General features: G+C 44.4%; 1 protein-coding gene across 1 annotated transcript in view; it reads left to right on the forward strand.

Annotated features, from left to right (window-relative positions):
- Nucleotides 1-14449, forward strand: part of ATG2A (autophagy related 2A) — a 113016-nt gene that overhangs the window by 50960 nt on the left and 47607 nt on the right. The window contains 6 exon segments of the mRNA XM_058160071.1: nucleotides 6747-6909; nucleotides 7256-7320; nucleotides 9794-9817; nucleotides 10961-11134; nucleotides 11350-11456; nucleotides 13893-13985. Coding sequence (XP_058016054.1) covers nucleotides 6747-6909; nucleotides 7256-7320; nucleotides 9794-9817; nucleotides 10961-11134; nucleotides 11350-11456; nucleotides 13893-13985 — 626 coding nt within the window.

Raw genomic sequence — 14449 nt, forward strand, 5'->3', positions numbered from 1 at the left:
TGGGAAAGGGAGGGGTCAGAGGGAGTAGGGCCATCCAGCACCTGGCTGACTTCCTGCTCTGAAGGCTGAGCCAAAGGAACACGCGCTGTATGAGTGAGGTTTATGGGGCTTCTCCTTTCGCTCCTTGAATCCTCTCCGGGCATGGGGCCAGGGCCGTTCATCTTCATTATCAGACTCGGAGTCTGATAAAAGGCCCGGCTGAGGAGAGGAGGGAGGACAAGTCACAACACAATGATTCTTTTATTAGGAGCATCAGCAGCCCCTGATTTGGTTGCGACGGCTTCCTGAAATCCTCTGCCAGTGAAAACGGAGCTTGGGAGGGCTGCACGCAGCCCACCCGAGCTCTGTTTTCACTGGCAGAGGATTGTCTTTCGCTCTTTCCAGGTCAGCCCTGCAGGCCAGATCTAAAAACACCCCATAGGCCGGATCTGGCCCGCAGGCCTCGAGTTTGACAGCCCTGCCCTAGACCCTTTCTGCTTCTCAACTGCCTTCACTCAACCTAGCCCCCACTCTGACTTGGTGTTGTGACCCAGGCCCCAGTAGGTAGTAGGAAACTCAGTCAGTGCAAAAACAAACAAACTTTATTGGAACAGCTGAGAATTATTTATTTATTTAATTTATTTATTTATTTTTTTATTCAAAAAGTTTTACAAATTTTTTTTCCCCCTTTCCCCCCCTCCTCCCCCCTCCCTTCGCAACCCCCCTCCCCCCCCCCCCGACTTCCCGGAACGAGCACAAGGTATAGTTAAAATAAAACAAACATATGCTAAAAATTTTCGTCCCAACTTAATTATACCCTACAATCATCAATTCTGACTTCCCCCCAAAGCAATCAAACATAATACATCATAATCATTCAAAAACAGTCTGATAACTCTTAGTCTGATATCTACGTTGAATATAGTCAATCCACTTTTTCCATTCCTTTAAGTATCTTTCTTGCGTATTGTCTTTCAAAAAGGCTGATATCTTCGCCATCTCAGCCAAATTGGCAACTTTCAATATCCATTCTTGTATTGTTGGTACTTCTTTTTTCTTCCAATATTGTCCTATTAGTAATCTTGCTGCAGTTATTAGATTTAAAATCAATTTAGTCTCAATTACTGTACAATCCGTAATAATTCCCAACAAGAAAAATTGCGGCAGGAACTTTATCTTCTTTTTCAGAACATTTTGTAAAATCCACCAAATTTTTATCCAAAAGGCCTTTATGTCCTTACAAGTCCACCAAATGTGAAAATATGTAGCGTCATCACAATTACATCTCCAACATTTTGCTTGCATTTCTGGATACATACACAATAATTTTTTAGGATCTAGATGCCATCTGTAAAACATTTTATAAAAATTTTCCCTCAAATTCTGTGCCTGCGTGAATTTAACATTTCTAACCCAAATTTTTTCCCACGTTTCCAATAATATTGGCTCCTGAAAATTTTGTGCCCACTTTATCATACAGTCCTTTACCAAGTCCCTTTCAGAATCTATTTCAAGTAACACATTATACAATCTTTTTATGTGCTCCTGAGACTGATTTCTAATTTGCTTTACCAAATTTCCCTCGTTCTGCTCTATACCAATTTTCTGATCTCCCTTCCATCTAGCACGTAATTGCTCATATTGAAACCAAGTATAATTTTTCCCTTCCTCTCTTAACACTTGCAGAGATTTTAACTGCAAATTACCTCTTTCAGTAAACAAAAGATCTTTATATGTAATCATTTCCTGATTCTGTTCTATGTTTATATTTTCTACTGTATGTCTAGGACATGCCCATATAGGAACATAATTTAGTTTATAAGAGTATTTTTCCAAACACGCAGAAGGGCATTTCTTAGCACATGATTTTAAAGGCCTTATCCACTTTTTATCATAAATTAAATATGCATGCCATCCATATAACAAATCATAACCTTCTATATTCAAAATTCTGTCCTCTGTTAAATTAAACCAATCACTTATTGCAGAGAGCAGCTGCTTCATAATATAATTTAAAATTAGGCATTTTAAACCTCCCTTTCCGAGAATCTTGAATTATTTTCATTTTAACCTAGCTTTTTACCTTCCCATATAAATTTGTTAATTCCTTCTGCCATTCCTCAAGATTCTTATCTTTCTTAATTATTGGTATCATCTGAAAGAGGAATAAAAATCTAGGTAAAACATTCATTTTAATAGCAGCAATTCTCCCAGCAAAGATAATTGCAATTTTTCCAAACAATCAACTCCTTCTGAACTTTTGCCATAAAACCTCATAGTTATTCTTATACAATTTCACATTTGATGACGTAATATAAACCCCTAAGTACTTAACCTTCTTTACAATTTCAAATCCTGTTATTCCTCTAGTTTTTCTTTCTGTTGTCTGGCCATATTTTTATTATCACTTTTGTCTTTTTCTGATTTACCTTAAACCCTGAGACATTCCCATATTGATCAATTATTTCCAACAAAGATTTACTAGAATTTATAGGGTTTGTTAAAGTAATCACCAAATCATCTGCAAAAGCTCTTAACTTATATTCATACTGTCTAACTCTAATTCCCTCTATCTCCTTTACTTCTCGTATTTTATCCAATAATGGTTCTAGAGTTAAAATAAACAATAATGGTGATAAAGGACATCCCTGTCTTGTTCCTTTCGCAATCTTAAAAGGTTCTGTTAAGCTACCATTGATTATAATCTGTGCTGTTTGCTCTCCATAAATTGCCCTAATTATTCTTAAAAAACCATCTCCAAATTGCATCTTTTCTATTAATTTAAATAAAAAATCCCAATGCAATCGATCAAAAGCTTTCTCTGCATCGAGAAAATAAATGCTGCTGGAATAAAATTTTTCTTTTCTAAGTACTCCAGTAAATTAACAATCTGCCTAACATTATTCCTCATCTGTCTCCCTTTTATAAATCCAGATTGATCATTATGAATTCTTCGCTGCAGAATCAACATTAATCTATTAGCTATTATTTTAACAAAATCTTATAATCATTATTTAAAAGTGAGATTGGCCTATAATTCCCAGGTTTAGAACAATCCTGTTCCTCTTTGGTATCAATGAAATAAAAGAGGTTCTCCATGAGGGGAATTCTCCTAGTTGTATCTGATTAAATAATTCCTTAAGTGGACCTAACATCTCATCCTGTAAATTCCTATAATAACTAACTGTAAGCCCATCCGTACCAGGAGTTTTCCCCATTTTTAATTGTTTAATTACCAAAATAATTTCTTCCGAGGTTATAGGCCGATTCAATTCATCCGTTTGTTCTAAAGTTAAATTTTTAACCTTATATTCCTTCAAATAATTATCAATATCCCTATTCAATATATTATCTTTAAGATATAAATTTGTATAATATTCTAAAAAAGCTTTTTTAATTTTATCCTGTTGATATCTCTCTTTACCTTTGTATTCTATTTTTTCTATAGTACGTTGTTTTTGTCTTTTCCTTAAAGTGTATGCTAACCACCTACCAGGTCTATTTGCGTTACAAAAAGTATTATGTTTGGCATATTGTATATTTGTTGCCACCTGATCAGCCATTATCATATTAAATTGATTCTGTAGTAACTTTATTGCATCTTTAAGTTTTTGATCATGTGGGTTATGTATTAATAATTGTTGTTTCTTATAGATTTCCTCTTCTAAATACCTACGCTGTCTTTGTTGCTTATTTCTCTGTCTATTATTAAGATATATTAATACACCTCTCATAAAAGCTTTACTGCAGTCCCAAACCATTTCTATCGATGTTTCATTATTCAAATTATAATCAAAAAATTCTTTCATCTGCTTTTTACATTGATTTACATTATCCTGATATCTAAACAAATTTTCATTTAATCTCCAAGTTCTTCTACCCTCTTTTCCATATTGCAATTCCATCCAAACAGGACTATGATCAGACAAACATCTTGGAAATATCTTAGTTTTTCTTCACCCTAAAAAGCAAATCATTAGAAATTAAAATAAAATCAATACGTGAGAAGGATTGATGCCTATCAGAAAAAAGTATAGTCTCTTTCCTCCAAATTCCGCAGTCCCCATACATCTCTTAACTCAAAATCTTCTATCATATCAAAAAAGGATTTAGGCAGCTTTGCATGTGCAGGTATCTTCTTGGAAGAAATTCTCTTGTCCTTTCGTGTATCTATTACTCCATTCCAATCTCCCAATATAATACACGATTTATAATCCCATAGAATCAACTTATCATATAACATTCTATAAAATTTTTCTTGTTGCTGGTTGGGTGCATATATACCAAGCAAGAGAGTCCTTTTGTTTCTATTGTAAGTTCAATAGCAATATATCTTCCATAATATCTGCCTCTATTAACTTGGCTGGTATATCTTTTCTCAAATAAACCACTATGCCATGTTTTTCTCCAAAGCTGAAGCAACAAAATGTTTACCTAACTTTGAGTTTATTAGGTACTTTTGATCTGATAATTTAATATGCTTGTAAGCAAATAACATCATTTTAAATTGTTTCAAATAATGAAATATTTTTCTTCTCTTCTGAGCTGAGTTCAAACCATTGACATTCCAAGTCAAGATTTTATTGCCATTACTGGGCTGCTGAAGCCTTTGGGCAATCAACTGAAGATCGTCCTCCCGTATCTTCGGCCGTGCTCCTCCCACCGCTTCTGTAGCAGAGTCCTGAACTTTACTTTGAGTTTGTTGCTCCTTTTCTTTACGCTTAAGGGCTCCCCTCGTCAGTCTTTGTTCTTGTGGTTGTTCCTCTGATGGTAACATCACTGGAATCACCTCAGCTTCCACACCCATTTGGGTCTCTTGAATTCTTTTTTCTATTATTTCTATTTCAAATTTCAACACTGTAGAAAGAAAATCTTTGGCCTTAAGCACTGTGTCAATACGATGTCTCCTTCCTTGATGATACACTGTCAAGCCAACTGGAACCTCCCATCTAAATTGAATCTGGTATTTCTTAAGTTCTTGAGTGAAAAATGTAAAGTCCTTTCTATCCCTTAACATCTTGGGAGGAATCTCTTTCAAAACCTTCAACTCCTGTTCCCCTATTTTCAAGTTTTTCTGAAAAGCAACTTGCAAAATTTGATTCCTCACTGTTCTTTTCAAAAAATAAACCACAATGTCTCTAGGAAGTTTCTTTTGCCTAGCAATCCAAGAATTAACTCTATAAATTTTGTCAATTTGATAAGCAACCTCTTGTGGATCAAGTTCAATAAATTCAGCCAGAGCTTCTGATAAAAAATTTTTTAAATCTTCCCCTTTTTCCTCATTCAAACCTCTAATTCTCAGAGCTCCTTCCATCATTCTATACTGCATCACCACCACTTGATCTTCATTTTTATCCAATTTGATTTGCATTCCCCATTCTATTTTCTATTTGTTGATTTGACTGAACAATTTCTTGCACCTCCTCCTCCACTTCCTCCAATCTTTTGCCAAACCTTGAAAAGCCATCAAGATATCTTCTCTTATTTTTTATTATTCTCTTTATTTCTTCTCTTATTTTCTCATTATTATCCATAATCTCCTTAAACCTTTCTTCAGACACTTTCCTTGCTCTTTAATCAGATCTTCTAAAGCTGGTTCAGAACCCTTCTGCCCCCAGTCTTAGGTGGTTTAGTAGCCATTTCAGTTTTAAAATTCACAAAATATAAGTCTAGAAACTCTCTTTCCTTTAAGTATAGGAGAGCTCAGTTCACTTCATTAAAATCCACACATAACATTTCTTATCTTCTTAGTTGCACAGACTGTTTAAAATTCCATTCGTCACTTTCACTCCCGTTCAGGCGCCATCTTTAAGAGTCAATTAAAACAAGGAAAAATTCTCTTTTTAGAAGGTAGAAGTCAGGAAATCAAAAATACTTGCAATCCAATAATTGTCCGCTTGCATTCATTCCGTCTGCTTAAAGAGATCCATAAAGATAAGACAAGTAGCAGAGATGGACACTTTCTTCTTTTCCTGCTTTTGCAGACACGCACTGAAGTCGGAGAATGGCAGGAATATTTATGGGACCCGTCGACCCTTCGAGGCTCTGCTTAATTAAAACAAAGCCTCTGGGGAGGTCTACCAACATTTCCTGCGCTCTTATCTTCCCCCTTTCATCCAGGGAAAAAGATTAAAGCCGGCTTTTCCTGGCTTACGATGTTCAGTGCGGAGCCCCTTTAATTAGGGCTCAGCGAAGAGGTGGAGCCACCCGGAAGTCTCCTTTAATTTATTTATTTAATTAAATTCATTCTCAGCGTAGTCCAACTAAGTTAAAGCAAATTCCTCCCAACACAAATTCCTCAGTCCTATCGCAAACCATGGTCCAATTAAGCAAACTGCCAAAGGCCTTTCTTGGCACAAGTTCAGAAGACACCGATACAAAATAAATGCAGCAAGACAAGGGTATCAACGTTGTTTTCCGGCAAAGAGCCCAAACACTGTTGCTGGTCGTTTAAGCCTTATGGGAGGGGCCAATCATTTCTTGGCCCTACTCCGGAGTCGTCCTCTTTGCTTGAGCTGCTCTTGCCTTCTGGCAGCTCTTCTCATGCGTGAAATAGGAACAGGCTCTTCCTGTTCCTCTGCCTCACTGCTATCAGTCTCTGGAGGCTCTGGAGTCCTCAGCCGCCAATGCAGAGTCCTTATCCAGGCCTTCCCCAGCCTCTAGACTGGCCCACACTCTTCCTCAGCCTCATTGCTCTCCGACTCCGTTGCCAGCTCCGCAGGCTGCTGGCGGACCACAACACTCGGTTCTTTCGTTTGTCTCTGCAGGGCGAAGGGGGCAAAAAGCTGGAAGCAGTTCACGGGGAACTTGTCCTGGACGTGGAAAATGGGAGTCTCTTCAGCGTCTCACACTACAAAGGCCGCGAGGACATTGGCTACTTCTGCATCGAGGCTGAGAAGGTGGCCCTTTATCACAAAGGTTAGGATCCAGATCTTGTGTGTGTGTGTGTGTGTGTGTGTGTGTGTGTGTGTGTAGGCAACCGGCTCGATTAAATTGTCCTGTAGAACAGGGGTCCCCAACCTGTTGCGGCCCATTCACAAGTAGGCCGTGCGAGGGGCCAGCTATTAACAACCTATTCGGCATTTGGTGCATGGTGTGCACTGTGCACGTGAGCGAACCGATAGTAAACCGGTGTGCATGCAGGAGCACACTCGCACAGCCCCACTCGTGTGAGTGTCACGGGCGCTCGAGGCCTCAGTCGTGTGAGTGTTGTGGGTACTCGGATCCTCACTTGCGCAAGCAACGGGTGCTCATGCGTGCGCACGCACACACACACACACGCTTACCCCCTCCCACAAAACCATTCCTTCTTTTCACCCCCCCCTCTCCCCCTTCTGGGCCGCCAACCCAGACAAACGGTTGCTGTAGAGCAACCGTTTAAAGAAGGGCAGACTTCAATTCCCAATGATCCCCAGGCAGCACATGACTTCCTGCTGGCTTCCCCACTGATTTTGGCTGTAGAAAACCGGCAGGAAGTTGCCACGCCTAATGGACCATAGGAATCAGTTAATGACAGCAACGAGGATTGCCGAGACTGCCATCATTAAGCGATCCTGCTTTGTGAACACAAGGTTTACGGATGGAAGCTCTGATCCCAATTTCCCTTGTACATTGGGGACTGTCTCTATCTCCCAGCGACCGGTGCGTTCCCATAGAGTGGCCGTCAGCCAAACAATGTCGACTGGCGGCCCCCAGGGGGAGGGCCTTCTCTGTGGGGGCTCCTACCCTGTGGAACGAGCTTCGCCCAGGACTCCGACAATTACCTGACCTTAGGACCTTTCGCCGCGAACTTAAAACCTATTTATTTCGTATGGCTGGACTGGCTTGATTTAAAAATTTTTTAATTTAATTTAAATGGGTTTTAAATTTTTGTAATTTTATGGGTGTAATTTGTATTTTAAATTTTTTGACAAATTGAATTAAGTTTTTTAAGGGTTGTTTTTTAATATTGTATGTGTCTGTGTTTGTATTTTATTTGGTTGTTCACCGCCTTGAGTCCTTCGGGAGAAGGGCGGTATACAATTTTTTTTATTTTTTTTTATTTACATTTATATCCCGCCCTTCTCCGAAGACTCAGGGCGGCTTACAGTGTATAAGGCAATAGTCTCATTCTATTTGTATATTTACAAAGTCAACTTATTGCCCCCCCAACAATCTGGGTCCTCATTTTACCTACCTTATAAAGGATGGAAGGCTGAGTCAACCTTGGGCCGGGCTTGAACCTGCAGTAATTGCAGGCTGCTGTGTTCTAATAACAGGCTTGTAACAGCCTGAGCTATCACGGCCCCTTTAAATTAAAATATTATTATTATTATTATTATTATTATTATTATTATTATTATTATTATTATTATTATTATTTGTTTTTGTTTTTGGGAACGTATCTGACCTTTTTGTCTGACTGTACCCTTGTTCAGGGGTGAAATGCTCCCGGTTCAGACTGAATCAGCCGATCCGGTAGCAATAGCAGCGGGTGGTTCGGAGAACCGGTAGCAAAAATCCCTGCCCCCCCCATCCCTCCACTGCCCATGCCCACCCAATGCTCGGTCGCCCGCTTGCCGCTTCTTTTAAAAAAAATGCTTTTAAAAGGTAAAAAAAGAGCCTCTGACAATCACAGCTGAGCCGCGCGATCGTCAGAGCCTTTTTTTAAAAACTTTTAAAAGCATTTGTTTTACAGCCTCTTTGGCCAAATAGATTGTAAAAAAAAATGCTTTTAAAAGGTTAAAAAAAAAGAGAGGCTCTGACGATCCCAGCTGAGTTGCCTGATCTTCAGAGAGCCCATTTTTTTTTTACCTTTTAAAAGCATTTTTTTAACAACCTATTCGGCATTTGGTGCGTGGTGTACACTGTGCCCGTGAACGAACCGATAGTAAACCGGTGTGCATGCAGGAGCACACTCGCACAGCCCCACTCGTGTGAGTGTCACGGGCGCTCGAGGCCTCAGTCGTGTGAGTGTTGTGGGTACTCGGATCCTCACTTGCACAAGCAACGGGTGCTCATGCGTGTGCACGCACACACAAGCTGTTCTGTTTCCCCCTCCCACCACTCCCCATAAAAAGTCAGTCAAAGGCCTTTTCCCAATTTATTTACATTTGGCTGAATTCCTTCTGGCACAGAGATGTCTCCCCACTCGCCTGCCAAAATCCCTGGAGATAACCAGAAAATTATAGATAAAGCATGATTCACTCACAAACAGATTCTTCTATCCATGACACAGTTTGCCCGCGCAAATTCATTGCTTTGTCCAAGACAAAAAGCCAGAAAGTTCTGCCTCCTGCTTTATAGCCCCTGTGGGTGTCACTCCGTGACTCATCATTTTTTGACTTTGTCCCAATACCTCCTCTGCTGCGCGCGCCAGTCACGTCTGCGCAGACTTGCATCAAGCCAAGATTGTTCTTGGGGCATTGCCAAATTGGAAGAAGTCCTGTGGGAATCAGGCCTTGCCAGCCCCTCCTCCCCGCCCCCGAGACTTCCCAGAACAGATAAAGGTACTGTTCTCAAGGAACGGTAAGGCCACTTACTCACGTGTAAAAGAAACCCCCTTTTCAAAACAGGGCAGGAACAATCTTTTGTTCACATGGATAAACAAAAACCAAATGTAATTAGTCTCAACAAACCTGGTTCTGGCCAAGGAATCCGAATTACTTGCTTTATATTAGAACAGGGGTGTTGTGACTCGTCCTCCCTCCTCTTCTCAGCCGGGTCCCTCCGTCTCCAACCGGGCCTTTTATCAGACTGATAATGAAGATGAACGGCCTGTCATGCCTCCAGCCCGATAAACCTCACTCATACAGCATGTGTTCCTTTGGCTCAGCCTTCAGAGCAGGAAGCCAGCCAGGTGGAATCACTCGGCCCTACTCCCTCTGACCCCTCCCTTTCCCAGAAGCTGACAGCAGATCCAGCTGAAGACAATTCAGCGTGGGTGGACCCTCGCTTCTGGAGATCTGAGAGGCGATGCCAGCAGAAGGAGGGGTGGGGCAGACCTGGATAAATGCTGAGTCATGGAGCCACACCCCACAGCCTATATAAAGGACCTGCTTTTGGCATTCCAAGCTTGAGTCAAGCAAAGTCTTCTCTAGTTTGCTGATATCTGCCTCTATCGCTGAAGTCACAACTTGGACTCCTGCCTGCCCTGATAAACCTCGAAGGAACTTGGCAAGCTGCAGAGGCTTCGTTGCCAAGTTTGTTACGGACTTCCTTGACTCGTTCGTCGGAGTGGGAGTGGGACTTCAACTCCCAGAATTACTCAGCCAGCAAAGCCCGGTGCCTTCCCCACTATAGACCAAACTGGCTCTCCCACGAACCATTTCTCCAAGCCCTAGGCCCGTTTTAACATTTCTCAATCCCGGAAACCGGCTTCCATAGAACCCAGAAAGATCTTCTGGATCCTATTTTGTGAAGACTTGATTTCTGGGATAGGGGTCTCTCTGGTAGGTTATTATTAGCATGTGTCCTGACCCAGCTCCCCGAACACGACAAATCCTCTGAAGTTAAATCAATGATTCTTTTATTAGGAGTGCCGGCAGCCCCAGCAAAAAGTTTCTCTCTTACTGCAGGCTAACAAGTCTGTCCGGCAGGGAGACGAGTGGTTGTCTGCCACACCTATTCATCTCCGTCCCCTGCCTTTTATTCCCAGAGCTAGAGTGGGGCTTCACTAGCTGCGATGGCTCTTTCGTCCCGAGGACCGGCCCATAGATTTCCACTGTTCTCCTCTCCTCTGCCTTCTGCGCATCCGTGTATTAGGCACTGGACCCAGCTGTTCCTCCTCCTCATCAGCCACCTGTAAACCTGGGGGCTGTTGAGACTACATCTGAGGGCTGACAGACAGGCTCTGCTTCCATCTTTCACTCTGTCAACTCCATTCCCTCTTCCCCCTCGGAGCTCTCAGGTTGCCCTGACGCCGATCCTGACTCCCACGCATCCTCCTCCTCCTCATCTGATTCAGCTGCTGGAGGGGCTGGTGGCTGACAAGCCGCAACAGCCTGGCTCCCTTGCAGTCCCGGGTAAAAGGAAGGCCGAATGCACTGGGAGAAAACCTACGGATGGTGACCCACATTTTCCTTCTGGGTTGCAGGAGTTCCTGGTGACGCTGCGCCTCGAGGGCGCCACCATACGGCACCGCATGGCGCTGGCCCACCAGAGCTGGTACACGCAGGTGAGGCTAGACTCCCACAAAGAAGGTTGGCTGCGAGGGGGACAAGCTGGAGGGGGGTGGGTGGGTTGTCCTGAGCAGCACCTGGGAGCAGCCCCTTTCTCTATCCTCTCTTAGACCGGGCTGAGCTTAACTCCCGGGCGCTGGTGAGCCGGCGGGCCAGGGCAGGGCTCCGGGGCTCTGGGTTCAAGTCTCACGGCCGCATCTCCTTCTGCCAGTTGATCGACTTCCTGGATGTTCTGGACGACCCCATCCTGGGCTTCGTGCCCCCCGCCATCATCACCGTTTTGCACACCCACCTCTTCAACTGTGCCGTGGATTACAGGTAACGGTGCTGGAAATCCGAGGACGGGGAGGAGGAGGAGGTCTGGATTGGGGTTGCTTGAGCTGGCCATTGGCTGGTTCAGTTAGTCCTGAGACTGTGGGTTTTTTTGGTTGGGTTCCCACAGCGTGCTAAACCCAGGTTAAACCAAGAGCAGAGATTCAACCTGGAAATAAGGAGGAATTTTCTGACAGGGAGAACATTTAATCAATGGAACAGAAGCTGCCTCCAGAAGTTGCAGGGGCTCCATCACTTTTAAGAAGAGATTGGACAGCCATTTGTCTGAGATGGTGTAGGGCAGTGGTTCTCAACCTTTATAGTGCTGCGACCCCTTTAATACAATTCCCCACGATGTGGCGACCCCAACCATAAAATTATTTTCATTTTGAATTTATGGCGCCTGAAGCCGTCTTGGCTAGCGATCTGAACTGCTTGCGATTGCCTTGAGGACGGAGGCATTAAAGCGAGACTCCTCCCCTATTAAGTTTATTGCGCCTGAAGCCAGATTAGGCTAGCGATTGGGAGTGATTGCAGCTGGCTTGAGAGGGAGACATCAGAGCAAAGATTTCTCTCTTTTTTTAATTTATCGTGCCTGAAGCCGAATTCGGCTAGTGATTTGAAGAGCCTGCAGCTGGTTTGTGGAGTCAACCATTGGAGCGCGATTCTTCGGCTCGCAAGTATACTTCCCATATTTCCGATGGTCTTAGGCGACCCCTGGCAAATCGTCATTAAACCCCCAACGGGGTCGCGACCCACAGGTTGAGAACCGCTGGTGTAGGGTCTCCTGCTTGAGCAGGGGGTTGGACTAGATGACCTACAAGGTCCTTTCCAAGTCTTGTTTTCTATACTCTTCTATAACCAATGGAACAGAAGTTGCCTCCAGAAGTTGTGGGTGCTTCGTCCCTGGAGGTTTTTAAGAAGAGACTGGACAGCCACTTGCCTGGAATGGTAGAGTGCCGTGATGGTGAACCAATGACACGCGTGCCAGAGGGGACACGCAGAGCCCTCTCTGTGGACACGCATGCCATCACCAGCTCCTCTTTGGGTTTCTGGTGCGCACAACTGTGCCGGCCAGCTGGTCTTCGCAGGCACTAGTGCGCTGAAAAAAACGGCTTCCTGAAAATGACATGAAAAACGGCCAAGAAACAGGCCATTTTTTGGGCTGTTCGATGGCCAATTTTGGGATTGAAATACAGCCTGAAAATGGCCCCAAAAAATGGTACGAAAAACGGCCCCAAAGCAGGCATGTGTCTGCCGGCCAGATGCTCTTTGGGTTTCCGGTGCTCCAACGCGCATGAAGACCAGCTGGCCGGTGCGCGTGAGTGCGCGGAAACCCGAAGACCAACTGGCTGGCGTGCGCAGGCGCATCGACCAGCTGGTCTTTTGGGTTTGTGGCACTCCCCCGCTCCCGCATGGACGCGTGTTCGGGTTTAGGCACTCGGTGCTGAAAAGGTTCGCCATCACTGGTATAGAGTCTCCTGCTTGAGCAGGGGGGTTAGACTAAATCAGGGTTCTCCAACCTTGGTGTTGTGCCTCGCCCGCCCCCCTCTCCGCAGCCTGGCCCCTCCCATCTCCTGCTATCTCAGCCAGAGACTGATAATGAAGACGAATGGCCTGGCATGCCTCCAGCCCCCAGTCCTGGCACCATGCCCGGACAGACTGAGCAAATAAACCTCCCCCCCCCACAGCGTGTGAGCATGATGAGCATGAAGCCAGTCACGAGCTAGAATTGCCGGCAGCTGGGCAGGCAGACGAAGGGTGGACAGATCCACGCTTCCGGAGAATGGAGAGGCGACGTCAGCAGAAGGAGGTGGGGCAGACCTGGATAAATGCTGAGTCATGGAGCCACACCCCATGGCCTATATAAAGGATCTGCTTTTGGCATTCCAAGCTTGAGTCAAGCAAAGTCTTCTCTAGTTTGCTGATATCTGCCTCTATCGCTGAAGTCACACCTTGGATTCCTGCCTGCCCTGAGGACTCTGACAGGACTTTGGCAAGCTGCAGAGGCTTCGTTGCCAAGTTTGTTACGGACTTCCTTGACTCGTTCGTCGGAGTGGGAGTGGGACTTCAACTCCCAGAATCCCCAGCCAGCATGCTTTAAGATGGGAGGACTTCAACTCCCACTTCTGGGAGTTGAAGTCCTCCAGGCTTAAAGTGGCCAAGGTTGGAGACCCCTGGACTAGATGAGCTACAAGGTCCCTTCCAATTCTGTAATTCTGGTTATTGTGACTTGTACTTGGGTTTCATTCCAGCCTCTTTCCGCCAGCTGCTGCAGTTTTGGGGTGACTTGCGCCCCAGAGAGGACTGCTGTGCTGTGGCTTCCCCCTCTCAACCATTAGAACTGGCTGGGGAATTCTGGGAGTTGAAGTCCACACCTCTTAATGTTCCCAAGGTTAATAAACATTGCCCCAAGTCTGACCTCCACCTTCTACTTCACAGGCCTCTCTACTTACCCCTCCGGGTCCTCATCACCGCGGAGACCTTCACCCTCTCCAGTAACATCATCGTGGATACCTCGGTCTTCCTCCTTCGGTGAGTTGTGGGGCTGAGCCCTCCAAATCTCTTGGGGGTGGGGGGGAATGTGGAAACAGAAGGAATCTCAAGGAAGCTGTGAAAAAGAGGCGGATTTTGAGCAGGAATGCAAGGAGCCAGAGGAGAGGAGGGCAGTGGAAATCTATGGGCCGGTCCTTGGGACGGAAGATCTACCCCTGCTAGCGAAGGCCCACTCTAGCTCTGGGGATAAAAGGCAGGGGGCGGAGATGAATAGATGTGGCAGCCAGCAATTAAAAAAGCTGCATGCATACCAGGAAAGGCGTATTGAATCCAGGATTGGTGCGCCTGTTAGCACGCTGCACCTGTTGGATGGCGCCTGTATTTCCTTTCCCTCAAGAAAAGGAATCTTTTCCCTCCCTCACTGGATTCTCAATCTCACCCTGCAAGAGATGGGCAGGCGAACGAATTTTAATGGATAAATAAAAAAATGCTAAATTAAGAAA

Source organism: Ahaetulla prasina, chromosome 17 (genome assembly GCF_028640845.1).
Source record: "Ahaetulla prasina isolate Xishuangbanna chromosome 17, ASM2864084v1, whole genome shotgun sequence".
NCBI lineage: Eukaryota > Metazoa > Chordata > Lepidosauria > Squamata > Colubridae > Ahaetulla > Ahaetulla prasina.